Raw genomic sequence first — 15104 nt, forward strand, 5'->3', positions numbered from 1 at the left:
TTGTATCCAATTTGCAAATGAATTCCAATTCAACAGTCTCTCGCTGGAGTCTGGATTTGAAGCTTTTTTGTTGTAATATCGCAACTTTCATGTCTGTAATCACGTGACCAGAGAGATTGAAGTGTTCTCCGACTGGTTTATGAATGTTATAATTCTTGACATCTGATTTGTGTCCATTTATTCTTTTACGTAGAGACTGTCCAGTTTGACCAATGTACATGGCAGAGGGGCATTGCTGGCACATGATGGCATATATCACGTTGGTGGATGTGCAGGTGAACGAGCCTCTCATAGTGTGGCTGATGTTATTAGGCCCTGTGATGGTGTCCCCTGAATAGATATGTGGGCACAGTTGGCAGTGGGCTTTGTTGCAAGGATAGGTTCCTGGGTTAGTGGTTCTGTTGTGTGGTATGTGGTTGCTGGTGAGTATTTGCTTCAGGTTGGGGGGCTGTCTGTAGGCAAGGACTGGCCTGTCTCCCAAGATTTGTGAGAGTGTTGGGACATCCTTCAGGATAGGTTGTAGATCCTTAATAATGTGTTGGAGGGGTTTTAGTTGGGGGCTGAAGGTGACGGCTAGTGGCGTTCTGTTATTTTCTTTGTTAGGCCTGTCCTGTAGTAGGTGTGGAAGTATAACATTGTATAAGGGGACATGCTGGATACAGTGTATATGAGAGGGCATGCCAAAACATGTTACAAAGTATCTGAGGGAGCACACCTAGGGACAGTTAGCTTTTGAATGGAGAAGCAATTAAGATAGAGCCAGCACGTCTAAGAAGCAGGCATCAGAATGGAAGGTGTGAAGGGCAATTAGTTAAGTTAACTGGAAGCTGTTAAAGGAGATTGTTAAGGGTGGCAGGTAATTGAAGATACGTGACTGGTCTCAGGAATCTCGAAGGGTGGTGACTAAAATCTTTTTCTTCTTTTGTCTGTAACTTGTTCTCCAAAAAACTGTATAAATTAAAAGACACAAGCCCCACTCGGGGGGCTCACTTCTAAATGTATTAGCAGAGCAGCTTTGCTAATAAAACAGAGTGGTCTGATAAATTGTGAGTCTGAGTCAAACTTTGACAATTTGGAGGTTCCACCGAGATGGCAAGCGGCTTCACTGAGGCTGTGTGATCCCTGACTGCCTTGCAGGACGATCGTGGCAGCCAGCGCCTGGACGCTTAGTCCAAGCGATCCTCCACAAGACAGAAAGGTACACAGCAGCAGCGCAATCTACACCATTGAACTTGTTGGTTCCCACTCTGTTCGGGTAGGGGTCTTTGGATCCAGCTTCTGGAATCAGACGTCTCAGGTAATTATTATTTTTGTGCTTTAACCGGTTTGAGGACTGTCTTGTCTTTGTGTCTATCCGTCTTCCCCATGGTGTGTGTGTGAATCTGGGAGCCATCTCTGTCCGGAGACTGGCTGACCAAGGGGTCCCCGTCCCCACGGTCTGAATAAGTGGAATCTGCACAGCTGCAGCCGCACCACGCCTTGGGTATAACCCCTGGTGTGAAAGCAAGGGCAGTTGAGGCAGTAGCCTGTGGGCTCCTTTCTGTGTGTTGCACCGCGTACCGCTCTGCTGAGCCCGAATTTCCTTCTTGTGTGAGTGCTGTGTGAAGTCCTCCTGGATGGGTAATCAGAAGTCTAAGGTCGAACAGTTCCCTAAGGGAACTCCAGCTTATTTTATGTATTTTAGGAGGGGTCCGGACTCTTGTAGGTTTCTTGAAAAATGGTCCAAATTAGCTCTAGAGAACCCCAAATTACAGTGGCCACTGTTAGGTTCTTGGGACAAGGATCGAGTGGACGCTTTAAAAAGCAAACTCGTCCTCCCAAAAACCAAACTGGAGAGAGGAGAAGTAGACTGCTTCATGCAGTGGTGGGAAGAGGCAAATCGTAGATGGACTGAGTTAAAACTCACCTCTCTTAAAAATTCTATCAAAAAACTAACAGTTCAATTGGATGCAGTCTCTCCCACCACTAGTCCGAGCACTCCCCTTTGCCCAGTCCTGTGCAATGATCCGGATCAAACCCGACCCCCACCATACTCCTGCGCAAATAAGAAATCAGAAAAGGAAAAATCTTCAGTGACTACAGATAATGAAAGTGAAGAAGATACCCTCATTGGCCTCGCAGCTCTGCAAAATATTATGAAGAAGAAATCCAAAGCAGACTGCAAAGATTCTCTTGACATCTCTTCTTGGAAAAGAGAACCTGATGGGAGGTTAATGAGAGACTCTGATCAAACTGTTGTGGCACCCTTACGAGTCCTTAAGATGGGAGAAAGTGAGTCCATATGGGATTATAAGCCCTGGACTCGTACGAAACTTTTATCTATAGTTAAAAGTTTTCCCAAACCACAGGAAAACTCTGTCAAATTTGCTGAGGAATTTCTGTGAAACCTATGAACCCTCTGAGACAGATCTCCTCCAACTGTGTAAATTGTTAGCTCCTGCCAGTTATTATGAAAAATGGTTGGCTGCCACAGACTGGCCAGCTGAAGCACGCCACTCAACCATAAAAAGTACTGGCCCAGATTCGGCACACAGAGACCGGTGTATGGCTCTTTGGAAGCGCCGCATCAAGCCATTCCCAAAGTGTGGTCTCTTAAAACAAACTGGACAGCAATACGTTGCTGTAAGCAAGGGCAAGGAGAAAGCCCAGGCGACTATAGGTCCCGGCTAACTGATATTTTCCTACAACATTCAGGAATACAAGAGCCCGATGTAAATGGGCAGGGGGCCTTGGCACATGCATTTGTTGATGGTCTTCTCCCTGCCACAGGCAGCATGTTAAAATGAATAAGTGTGGGATGGAAGACTGAAACCATGGACAAATTGCTGGCAGTAGCAGAGCCTGGCCACCGCACTTTAAAAGGAAAGGAGGAACAGTCCTCCCAAAAGTTAATGGCTCTGCAGATACAGCATTATTCAGGACTAAGCAGACCACACCGGGGACAGGGACGGGGTTGCGGAAGGGGGCGGGGGGCTGGATTAACTGGGGTTTGTAACTACTGTAAACAGCCTGGACACTGGAAAAAAGCGTGTCCAAGACGACCTAATAATTGTATGGGAAATCAAGTGAACTCCCCGCTGGTTCCTCCTACTGATCCCCATCCCTATTTTTCACCCCAACAATGATGGGATGCTGGGGAACCTCACAAGTTTTAGCTCCCTTATTACCTCTGTCCCCTACTGGAGAATGTGTCCTGACTGTAAATGACCTCTCTCTCCCTTTCCTTGTTGATACTGGAGCTTCTCTTTCTACAATCCGCACCACTGACTTGCCTGAGGTTCCCCGATCTGGAAAATCTGTGTCTGCTGTTGGCATTACAGGGATCCCTACCTCTTTTCCCCTCTCAAAACCTTTGTCTGTTCAGGTCGGTCCCCTCTCTGAGGAGCATGCATTCCTCCTCTCTGATTCCACCTCTGCAAACCTTGTGAGACGGGACTTGCTATGCAAACTTGGCTGTTCTATTTACTGCTCCCCAGATGGTGTCTATCTGCAAATCCCTCAGTCTTCCTTATGTGATTCTGTAGCCTCCCTGCTGTCTGAAACTTCCCTCTCCACTCCGGTCCCTTGCTGTCCCTTAACTCCGTCCCTAGAGCACCTAATCTCTCACTCTATCCAGCCCGGGTACAAACCATCCTTAGCTTTCCCCAGCCTTGCTCTCCACGCCAGGTCAGAAAATTCTTAGGCATGACAGGGTTCTGTAGGCAATGGATTCCCCAATATGCTTCTCTGGCTAAACCACTCCAAGAACTCACTCGATCCTCTGTACCTAACCCCATGCCATGGCCACTTGAAGCAAATGCTGCTTTCATCTCCCTTAAGCAGAATTTAGCCTCTGCCCCTGCCTTAGGGTTACCTAACTATGACAAGCCTTTTACCCTTTTCTGTCATGAACAATCTGCTTGTGCCCTCGGGGTTCTTACTCAGGAGCACGGTGACAGAAATCGCCCGGTGGCTTATTTTTCTGCAACCTTGGACCCTGTAGCCCAGGGTTTAACCCCTTGCCTACGCGCTGTAGCGTGCCTGGTCGAGATGTCTGAGTCCCTTGTCCTCCGCTCTCCTCTCACTCTCATGGTTCCCCATTCTGTGGAAACTCTCTTTCTGCAACGCAACACTGCTCACCTCTCCTCTGCTTGCCTCACTAGGTATGAACTTTTGCTGCTTTCAGCCTCACATATCACTATTAACCGCTGCTCCCGGTTAAACCCTGCTACCCTCCTTCCTTTACCTAGTGATGGTGAACCCCATGACTGCCTTGCAACTGTCTCCGCTATCACTGTCCCGCGCCCCGACCTTTCAGATGTACCTCTCCCTAACTCTGACCTGGTATTATTCACTGATGGGTCCCGTTATAGAAATGACCAAGGCCACCTTCTTGCAGGGTACGCTGTGGTCTCTCTCTCTGAGACCATAGAAGCTGCGCCCTTACCCTCTGTGACCTCTGCCCAGGTGGCTGAACTGATTGCTCTAACCCGTGCCTGCTTTCTAGCCGAGGGGCTCTCTGCCACTATTTTTACTGATTCTCGGTATGCCTTTGGGGTTGTGCATGACTTTGGCTCCCTCTGGCAGGCTCGAGGTTTTCTTACCTCTACTGGTACCCCTATCAAGAATGGCCCCTACATTGCCGCCCTCCTGTATGCAGTTTTACTACCGTCTGCCTTGGCAATTGTTAAGTGTACTGGCCACTCAGCGGCAGACACCGAGGTGGCAAAAGGTAATGCACTTGCTGATGCTGCTGCAAAACATGCCGCCACTATAAAACCTTCACCAGAAGCGTTTTTTGGTCCCCTCTCTGTCTCTGTAACGCCACCATCCCTGTCTCATCTCGCTCAGCTCCAGGATTCTGCCCCAGAAACAGAGAAAGACTCCTGGAGTGCTTTGGGTTGCTCTTTGCATTCCGATTCCCTTTGGCGATCGCCCACCGATACCTTTGTAGCCCCCCTCTCACTCTACCCGTCTCTAGCCGCCCTGCTACATGGTGTTTCGCATGTCAGTAAGGAGGGGATGGTCTCTGCTATAAGTAAGGCGGGGTGGTGGGCTCCCCATTTCAGCTCCTTTGCAAACCGCCACTGTGCTGCTTGTGTTACTTGTCAAAGCCACAAAGTAGGCAAATCTGTAAAAGTAACACAAGGGTTCTGGGGTTTGCCTCAAGCACCTTTCCTACACTGGCAACTTGATTTTGTACAAATGCCAAAGTGTCAGAAATATGAATTCATTTTAGTTATAATATGTCTGTTTTCGGGTTGGATTGAAGCCTTTCCCTGTCGCAAAGCTGATTCATTGTCCGTTGCAAAATGTCTGTTAAACCACATTATCCCTACCAAGGGAATTCCTGCCACTTTGTCTAGTGACCAGGGAACACATTTTACTGGAAAAATTGTTCAACATCTAAACCAGGTATTACATGTCACCCACCTGTTGCACTGCCCTTACCATCCACAGAGTGCAGGGGCAGTTGAAAGGTGAAATGGTGTGCTTAAAAATAAGCTGGCAAAAATCTATAGTTCCACAGGGTTAAACTGGCCAGCTGCTTTACCACTGGCCCTTATGGAAATTCGGTCATCCCCATCCCAGAGACACAAATTGAGTCCATTTGAAATCATCATGGGACGCCCTATGCGAACAATGGCTACTATTACCCCAGCCCCAGACCTAAACCTAACTCACAGCACGCTCCTCCAGTACTGCAAAGGGTTAATGCAAGCTGTGAGCTCCTTCCATTCGCAGGTGCAAGCAGCTTGGCTGACGGAACCCACCTCTGCTGCCTGTCACACTCTTGAGCCTGGTGATTGGGTCTACCTGCGGCACCACGTTCAGAAGCACGCCTTGGAACCCCGGTGGAAGAGTCCATACCAGGTACTGCTCACCACCCAGACAGCAGTGAAATTATCCGGCATCGCTGCATGGATCCACGCCTCACAGTGTAAGCCAGCGCCACCTCAAGGGGACCAAGCACCTCTGCAAGACCACGCAGAACCAGCTTCAACCCCAGAAGACAAAGAGGAACAGCCTGCAATACCTTACAATCTGCGCTCTCGTAAGGGTTGCCAGAAGCAGAGGGTAAGCAGACAGCAGGACCCAACAAACAAGAAGCAGTAGTGAGCCTCACGCCTGCTGCCTGGTGGACGTAAAACCGTGACTGCGGTTCCCTCAAAAGGGGTTGTCGGAACCAGAAAGGGTCCTGCTTCCAACATGTGTCCTTTGAGAAGCTTAATCCTCAGCTACTGTGTCCTGAGGGTCTGGGGAATCCAGAGTGACAGTGACAATTCTTTCATCCAACAACAGGTGCAGATAGCCCAGATCCTGAATATTTCTAATTGCTGGGTCTGCAGCCACATCCCAGCTCACTCACAAGCTAGTATCCCCACCATGGCAATCCCTTTGAATTCCTCAGAGCTTGCTGGAGAACCCTATCCACTTAAAAGGACATGGAAGGAAAATGACACTTGGGGGCTGGGAAAAACATATGTTCCTAAACTTATAAGTGTGGTGAAAGGAAAGGGCCACTGGTGCTGGGTGTGTAATGGGACAGGGCTGAATCTAGGAAGGAGCAGCTATCTCCAATACATCGTGTCCCATGGTGTATGGGACTATTCAAACAAGGTTGGAGAATGGCGAACCGGGTATGCAAAGATAAACTTCCTCTCAACATGGGATCAAACCAAAGATTCAATCTCTTGCTCCCCCTACAGCCTCCCTGAGAAAAACAGCACCATCTACAAACGTCATGTGAATGCTACCTCTTCTCCCAGTGAAAATCATCCTGTGCCCTTTGGGGGATACTATTCCTCCTTCGTAAATTCTTACATGTCAAAGGGTTGCAGTCAACCCTTCCCAGCTTTAATGGGACATCATTGGGTTTGTGGGGAAAATGCTTACACTGTGTTACCAGCAAATTGGTCAGGTATCTGTTATCCTGCTCAGCTTTTCCCACGAAATCGCCTCCGTAATTTCAAGCGAAAAAGGAGGGACTTGCCAGATGCTAAATGGTATGTGTATAACATAACCCCCCTAACTTGGGAAGATGCTGTTGGCATTTCTTTAGTCCCAGTAGGGGGCGTAATCCACCATGCAAAAAGGCTTTTAAGGTTACAAGCGGTGGTTGAGATCATGGCCAATGAAACAAGAGAGAGCTTAAAAGCTCTAGCCAAAGAAGCAGGAGCGGTCCGACAAGTGGCCCTCCAAAACCGTCGGGCATTAGATATAATACTGGCAGCCAAAGGAGGGACCTGTGCTCTAATTGGAACAGAATGCTGTGTATACATACCTGATAATACTAATGAGGTAATAAATCGTGCTAGCCATCTGGAGCAAATTGCATGCCTTCCCCACGAAGAACCAAGTTCCTTGTGGAAATGGATAAGTAATTTATTCAATTTCTCTAGTCTGGGAAACTGGTTGTTTCAAGGAATCCTGACTATCCTATTTGGAATTCTAATAACCTTTGTGTGTTTTCAATTGATTTCTTGTTGTATCCAAAACTGCACAAGACACACCATCCATCAGGTTACCCCTAACCAGAGTGCTAATCTAATGTTGTTTAATGTCACCAGTGAAAGTAATGAAAAAGAACGACTGATGTATGGAATCCAGTAAGTCATTGGTCATGGGCGTAGCCTTGACCAAAAGGGGGGATTGTGGAAGTATAACATTGTATAAGGGGACATGCTGGATACATTGTATATGAGAGGGCATGCCAAAACATGTTACAAAGTATCTGAGGGAGCACACGTAGGGATAGTTAGCTTTTGAATGGAGAAGCAATTAAGATAGAGCCAGCACATCTAAGAAGCAGGCATCAGAGTGGAAGGTGTGAAGGGCAATTAGTTAAGTTAACTGGAAGCTGTTAAAGGAGATTGTTAAGGGTGGCAGGTAATTGAAGATACGTGACTGGTATCAGGGATCTCGAAGGGTGGTGACTAAAATCTTTTTCTTCTTTTGTCTGTAACTTGTTCTCCAAAAAACTGTATAAATTAAAAGACACAAGCCCCACTCGGGGGGCTCACTTCTAAATGTATTAGCAGAGCAGCTTTGCTAATAAAACAGAGTGGTCTGATAAATTGTGAGTCTGAGTCAAACTTTGACATAGGTGACTTCTGGGAACTCTTCTGGCTCTATCAATCTGTTTCTTCACTTCCGCAGGTGGGTATTGTAGTTGTAATAATGCTTGATAGAGATCTTGTAGGTGTTTGTCTCTGTCTGAGAGGCTGGAGCAAATGCGGTTGTATCGCAGAGCTTGGCTGTAGACGATGGATCATGTGGTATGGTCAGGGTGAAAGCTGGAGGCATGTAGGTAGGAATAGCGGTCAGTAGGTTTCCAGTATAGGGTGGTGTTTATGTGACCATCGTTTATTAGCACTGTAGTGTCCAGGAAGTGGATCTCTTGTGTGGACTGGACCAGGCTGAGGTTGATGGTGGGATGGAAATTGTTGAAATCATGGTGGAATTCCTCAAGGGCTTCTTTTCCATGGGTCCAGATGATGAAGATGTCATCAATATAGCGCAAGTAGAGTAGGGGCGTTAGGGGACGAGAGCTGAGGAAGCGTTGTTCTAAGTCAGCCATAAAAATGTTGGCATACTGTGGGGCCATGCGGGTACCCATAGCAGTGCCGCTGATTTGAAGGTATACATTGTCCCCAAATGTAAAATAGTTATGGGTAAGGACAAAGTCACAAAGTTCAGCCACCAGGTTTGCTGTGACATTATCGGGGATAGTGTTCTTGACGGCTTGTAGTCCATCTTTGTGTGGAATGTTGGTGTAGAGGGCTTCTACATCCATAGTGGCCAGGATGGTGTTATCAGGAAGATCACCGATGGATTGTAGTTTCCTCAGGAAGTCAGTGGTGTCTCGAAGGTAGCTGGGAGTGCTGGTAGCGTAGGGCCTGAGGAGGGAGTCTACATAGCCAGACAATCCTGCTGTCAGGGTGCCAATGCCTGAGATGATGGGGCGCCCAGGATTTCCAGGTTTATGGATCTTGGGTAGTAGATAGAATATCCCAGGTCGGGGTTCCAGGGGTGTGTCTGTGCGGATTTGATCTTGTGCTTTTTCAGGGAGTTTCTTGAGCAAATGTTGTAGTTTCTTTTGGTAACTCTCAGTGGGATCAGAGGGTAATGGCTTGTAGAAAGTGGTGTTGGAGAGCTGCCGAGCAGCCTCTTGTTCATATTCTGACCTATTCATGATGACAACAGCACCTCCTTTGTCAGCCTTTTTGATTATGATGTCAGAGTTGTTTCCGAGGCTATGGATGGCATTGTGTTCCGCACGGCTGAGGTTATGGGGCAAGTGATGCTGCTTTTCCACAATTTCAGCCCGTGCACGTCGGCGGAAGCACTCTATGTAGAAGTCCAGTCTGCTGTCTCGACCTTCAGGAGGAGTCCACCTAGAATCCTTCTTTTTGTAGTGTTGGTAGGGAGGTCTCTGTGGATTAGTATGTTGTTCAGAGGTATGTTGGAAATATTCCTTGAGTCGGAGACGTCGAAAATAGGATTCTAGGTCACCACAGAACTGTATCATGTTCGTGGGGGTGGAGGGGCAGAAGGAGAGGCCCAGAGATAGGACAGCTGCTTCTGTTGGGCTAAGAGTATAGTTGGATAGGTTAACAATATTGCTGGGTGGGTTGAGGGAACCATTGCTGTGGCCCCTTGTGGCATGCAGTAGTTTAGAAAGTTTAGTGTCCTTTTTCTTTTGTAGAGAAGCAAAGTGTGTGTTGTAAATGGCTTGTCTAGTTTTAGTAAAGTCCAGCCACGAGGAAGTTTGTGTGGAAGGTTGGTTTTTTATGAGAGTATCCATTTTTGAGAGCTCATTCTTTATCTTTCCCTGTTTGCTGTAGAGGATGTTGATCAGGTGGTTCCACAGTTTCTTTGAGAGCGTGTGGCACAAGCTGTCAGCACAGTCTGTGTGGTATGTAGATTGTAATGGATTTTTTATCTTCAGTCCTTTTGGTACGATGTCCATCTGTTTGCATTTGGAAAGGAAGATGATGTCTGTCTGTATCTGTACAAGTTTTTTCATGCAGTTGATAGATTTCCACTCCATACGGCTAAATGCAGTGCCTTGCATAATGACAGGTTTCAGAGTAACAGCCGTGTTAGTCTGTAGTCGCAAAAAGAAAAGGAGTACTTGTGGCACCTTAGAGACTAACCAATTTATTCGAGCATAAGCTTTCGTGAGCTACAGCTCACTTCATCGGATGCATACTGTGGAAAGTGTAGAAGATCTTTTTATACACACAAAGCATGAAAAAATACCTCCCCCCACCCCGCTCTCCTGCTGGTAATAGCTTATCTAAAGTGACCACTCTCCTTACAATGTGCATGATAATCAAGTTGGGCCATTTCCAGCACAAATCCAGGTTTTCTTCCCCCCCACCACCACACACAAGCCCACTCTCCTGTTGGAATAGCTTATCTAAAGTGACCACTCTCCTTACAATGTGTATGATAATCAAGGTGGGAATTGTCACTACCATGTTTATCCTGTGTTTGCTCAGTATATATGCTGTTCGAAGCCAAGCCTGCAGGCAATGGAGTCAGAGTCTGGCAAATGGAGTTACTTAAGTACATGACTCCAAGCAACCCAGGAGCGTTAAACAAATCCAGACTGATGTCCAAGCGTGTGCATAACTTGACCGGTCAGGCTGCCCATGGCTTACAATCTGTCCATAGGGAGATAAGCTCTTGCTCTGACTGAGTCTAAGGTCACTTCTATGAAATCTGCAGTCTGTGTCAAAGTCACAGCAGACTTTTCCATGTTCACAAAGGTTCCCAGTGATGCTAGGAGACAAAGTAGCAATGAGGTCAGTGCCATGAGTTTTGGACATGTCCTGCCCTTCAGAAGCCAGTCGTCTAGATACAGGAAGATGGTGGAATCATCCTATCTGAGTTGTGCTGCTGTTATGGAAAACACTTTTGTGAAGACCCTGGATGCAGCTGCTAGACCAAACCAAAGTAGCCTGTATTGACAGTGGTCGGGACCCACCAGACATCTGAGGAATCTTCTGTGCGAAGGGTGAATATCAGTGTCAAAGTACAAATCTTTCATATTGAGAGCTGTGAACCATATGTCTTTATCCACGGATGGTATTATTGATGCCAATCTAACCATGCAGAAGTTTAGTTTGCAAATAAATATATTGAGTTGCTGCAGGTTGAGAATGGGTCTCCACCCTTCTCATATTTGGAATACAACCCTTTTCCTTGATTTTGCTTTTCCTTGCTCCCCACTGGAGGAGGAATTTTACTCCTAATGTAGGATCTCCTCATGAGAATGGTCTCTGAAGAGAGACAGGGAAAGAAATTTTGGCAGGTTTGGGAGCCAATGGAATAGCCAGAATGGATGATATCTAGCACCCACATATCCTTTGTTATTGCCCCCAGATGTGGGAAAATTGTGCTATGTGTCCACCAAAGGAGATCTCGTAATTGGGTGAAGATGGCATCAACATTAGTTCGTAGCTCCCAAGTGTCCCATCAAAAGTATCTTTTGGCTGATGGGGAGGGACAGGTGGTGGAGGCCAGGCAGCTGTAGTAAAGGTGGATGAGGCAGTCTATTTTTGCACCTTCTGCTGTTTGCAAGATAGCTCATAAGAGCACTGGTAAAGACCTCAGCTTGTAAGACTGCTTATGGTACTTCCTCTTCAGAGCTGGTCTATATACACCCTGGGAATGGAGGATTGCCCGGGAGTCTTTTAGTGAGTGCAACGACTTGTCTATCTTCTGGTTGAAAACACTGACTTATTCAAAAGACTAGTGTTCTGTACCTCCCTGGAACCCCAAAAATGTAGCTAAAATTCTCAGCACATCACTATAGCTCTCGAAGCAATATTGGCAGTGTTGACTGAAGCCTGTAATGAGGTTCTTGCCACTAATCTTTCCTCATCAATAAGGGCTTGAAATTGAGCCCTGTCCTCCTGGGGTAACATGCCTTTAAAATTCAGGAACTTAGAATATTTTGCCAGAAAGTCCTGGTAGTTGGTAATTCTAAATTGGAGGCTGATGGAATTAAACACTTTTCTCCCCTCAACATTTGACTTCCTTATCTGCACAGGTTGCCCTTGGGAGCTGTTGGCTGGACCTTTTTGTGGCTGTTTGGATGACTAGGGAGTCTGAGGCAGGGTCGGACAACAAGAACTCCACTTCCTTTGCTGGGACAAAAATACCGCTTTTCCATCCTCTTAGGTGTAGGAGCACACCTAACTGGTATGTGCCATTCAGTTCTTGCTGGTTCTAGTATGGCCTCATTCACTGGGAGTGCTATTTGACTAGACTCCTTACACTGTAGGATGTCCAAGAGCTTGTGTTGTGAGTCCTGGGCCTCCTCTGAGGGGAACTGGAGCTTTTCTGCTATTCTCCGAAGCACATGCTGGTGACTGAGACTTTCTCAGAGATTTACTCTTTACATCTTTCTGTGTAGAGAGAGATGTTGAGGCTACCTTTGGTGAGGTCTTTGGCGCCATGGATGGAATCAGTGCCATGATACTGCCTACATCTCTAGCGGCCTCTGGTGTCCGAGAGGTTGATGTAGTCATACTGGGAGGCCTATGCACAGAGAGGTCCTCTGCCCCTGGATCTGAAGATGGTCTTAAGGCTTGTTGCATCGCTAGGAGCATCCTCCTCCTATTGTTTCAGAATCTACCCTTGAAGTAAGTGTAGATCTTGCACTTACTGGGTATATGAGCATCTCCCAAACAGCAGAGGCTCTGAGAATGAATGTCACTGATAAGGACAACCTCACTGCAGGAGAAGCACCTTTTAAATCCCTGGGACCCCAGCATCCCCAAGCAAAAGAACAAAAACATGATTTCCTAAATAGTTGAAATCTCTAACTATATCTATGAATGACATTTTTTCCTAAGGCAAAGGAAAAAAAAAGGGGGGGGGGGACAGCTGTTCCAAGAACTATAAACCATATAAAATAGCTACCTATATACTAACTAGCTAACTAACTAACTGCTGAATACTAAAGAGAACAGACACACAGTAGACCAGTGGTTCTCAACTTACAGCCCATTCAGCACACAGCTAAGGGCCATGTGACATTCTCAGGGCTATACAGGTAGTATTGGATGTGGCCCACAATGGTAAATAGATTGAGAACCACTGCAGTAGACCCTGCAGTAGGTGATTGAGAAGGAACTGAGGGCAGTTCGCCTGCGCAGCCCCATATAGCCTAAATGTGTGTGGTGCACACATAGGCCAAATGGGCACTGCTACCAAACAGCTTCGCATGTGAATTGGCGCACCCACAGGGACTCTACTCGAAGAAGAATAAAAAGTTATTGCTAGCCTTCCTTCATCAGATCGAGCCAGGAGCACCCATCCTCTCATCCATAAAATCTGAAAAAGGACCACATTTCTTCAGGACCCATTGTGGGCATTACACTAGTTGCCCTTCTTTCCTTGGGGGCTAGAAAGGAATTTTTCCCTTACCACCAGGTTGGTCAAGACAGGGTGAGGTTTTTTTGTTTTGTTGTTTTTTGTTTGTTTTTTTTGGCCTTTCCCACAGTAGGTTTGGGACCCCGTGAGGTGGAGCAAGGTTGGGAGATTAGGTTATAATGTCACAATTTAGTATATAAAATGCATGACAGATGTCCAGTGGAACCAATGGAAGGGTTACAGATATTGCATAAAATGAATTGGAAAAGGATCAGAAGGAAAGCATCCCTTTAGGGAGCTGAAGGAGGAGGGTTAGGGGCTCCTACATCTGGTACAGTGGGTAGCCAACTCTCCTCCTTTTCTAGCCCCCCCTTTAGCCCTCATATGAGGAAAGGAGGCGAGGTGCAACCTGGCTGGGGATTATGTGGAAGTGATTAAGGAACTGATGATGACCTGCACTGTACAATTTATGGCTGGGTACTTCCAGATATTTTAAGTGAACAAAGTTGCAGCCTAATTAAGCCACATCCACTGCCTCGAATCTTTCTTTTGGTGTGGCCCGACAATGTGTGGATCAGACCCTAGTACTTTCCTAAAGACCATAGCAGGAAAAAAAAGTGTTGCTCTTCTTTAACTTACTTTGTTTAATCTGCAAGGGATAATATTTATTTATTTATTTATTAAGACATTAGGAGTCATATTCAACACAACAGGCTAAGATTTCTGCTTTATTGACTGGAAAACCTATATTTGTTTTTAAAAGACTAAAGCAGCTGATCTTCACAGAAACACCTTATACTACATGCTCCACAGGACTAAGTATAGCTGATTATATTCCTCAAGATATTCCAAAATTCAACAGTTTTCAGATATTCTACCACAATGAAACATTTTACAGTTATTATTTTTTTAATTACACACTTATGAAAAATCTAAGTAATGATAATTTGAAATTCCAAATCTGAATTTTCTGGTAAAAACAATACATAAAAGCACAAGAGAATAAATAGTAAAATTATTTCAGCATTTACTTACGTCTGCAATGCATTATTTTTTGCATTAATAAGGCTCTGTTCTTGGATCTTGTCCAGTATTAACAAGGCACATTTTTCATGACCCTAATATTAAAAAGAAAAATAAATAAATGTTAATCTGCAGAGGGTTTTAAAATTGAGGCAACATAAATAAAAAATACAAATCCAAATTTAAAAATGCATTTAGAATTACAAACATGTTTCTGAGTTTATAAAAGGGTGCATACTTGATGCATTTCAAAGGCCAGGAGACACACAGTGCAATCCCTACCATTATTACTGGGTGAATTTTAAGTAATCCAAATGTGCCAATTGTGGCTTTTTTTCCTTTAAAACACTGCATGCCTTATAAATATAGACCCTACTTTAAGCTGAATTTGAATCCATGTCTTCATGAAACAGCAGTGATCTTTTGAAAGAGCAGTTAACTGATTGTGAATATTTTTTTTAAATAAATAAGCAATATTTAGCACTAGTAATAGTACTTCTTTGACCTTTAAATGCCTGATTGCTTATGCATTTTAATTAGGCAAAGAAACTTTAAATAATTTTTTTCAATTAAATAGCTGAAGAAGTATTTTCCCCCTGTATGATAAGGGCACTACTGACAATTAAACTGTCCAAAGATTTTATTAAACAATGCAGAATTGGGCCACAATTCTGCAACTTCTGCATGAGTGCAGGGGTCAGCCTGGGCAG

The 15104-nt window shown here is 45.5% G+C and overlaps 1 protein-coding gene across 15 annotated transcripts in view; it reads right to left on the reverse strand.

The window, feature by feature from the left end:
* The window catches only part of ANKRD44 (ankyrin repeat domain 44), a 213263-nt gene that overhangs the window by 11135 nt on the left and 187024 nt on the right, over positions 1 to 15104 (reverse strand). For all 15 annotated transcript variants that reach the window (XM_048870305.2, XM_048870302.2, XM_048870295.2 and 12 more), the window contains one exon: positions 14407 to 14489. In XM_048870305.2, the coding sequence (XP_048726262.1) occupies positions 14407 to 14489 (83 nt within the window). The remainder of the gene's footprint in view (positions 1 to 14406; positions 14490 to 15104) is intronic.

This window comes from Caretta caretta, chromosome 11 (genome assembly GCF_965140235.1).
Source record: "Caretta caretta isolate rCarCar2 chromosome 11, rCarCar1.hap1, whole genome shotgun sequence".
Lineage (NCBI taxonomy): Eukaryota > Metazoa > Chordata > Testudines > Cheloniidae > Caretta > Caretta caretta.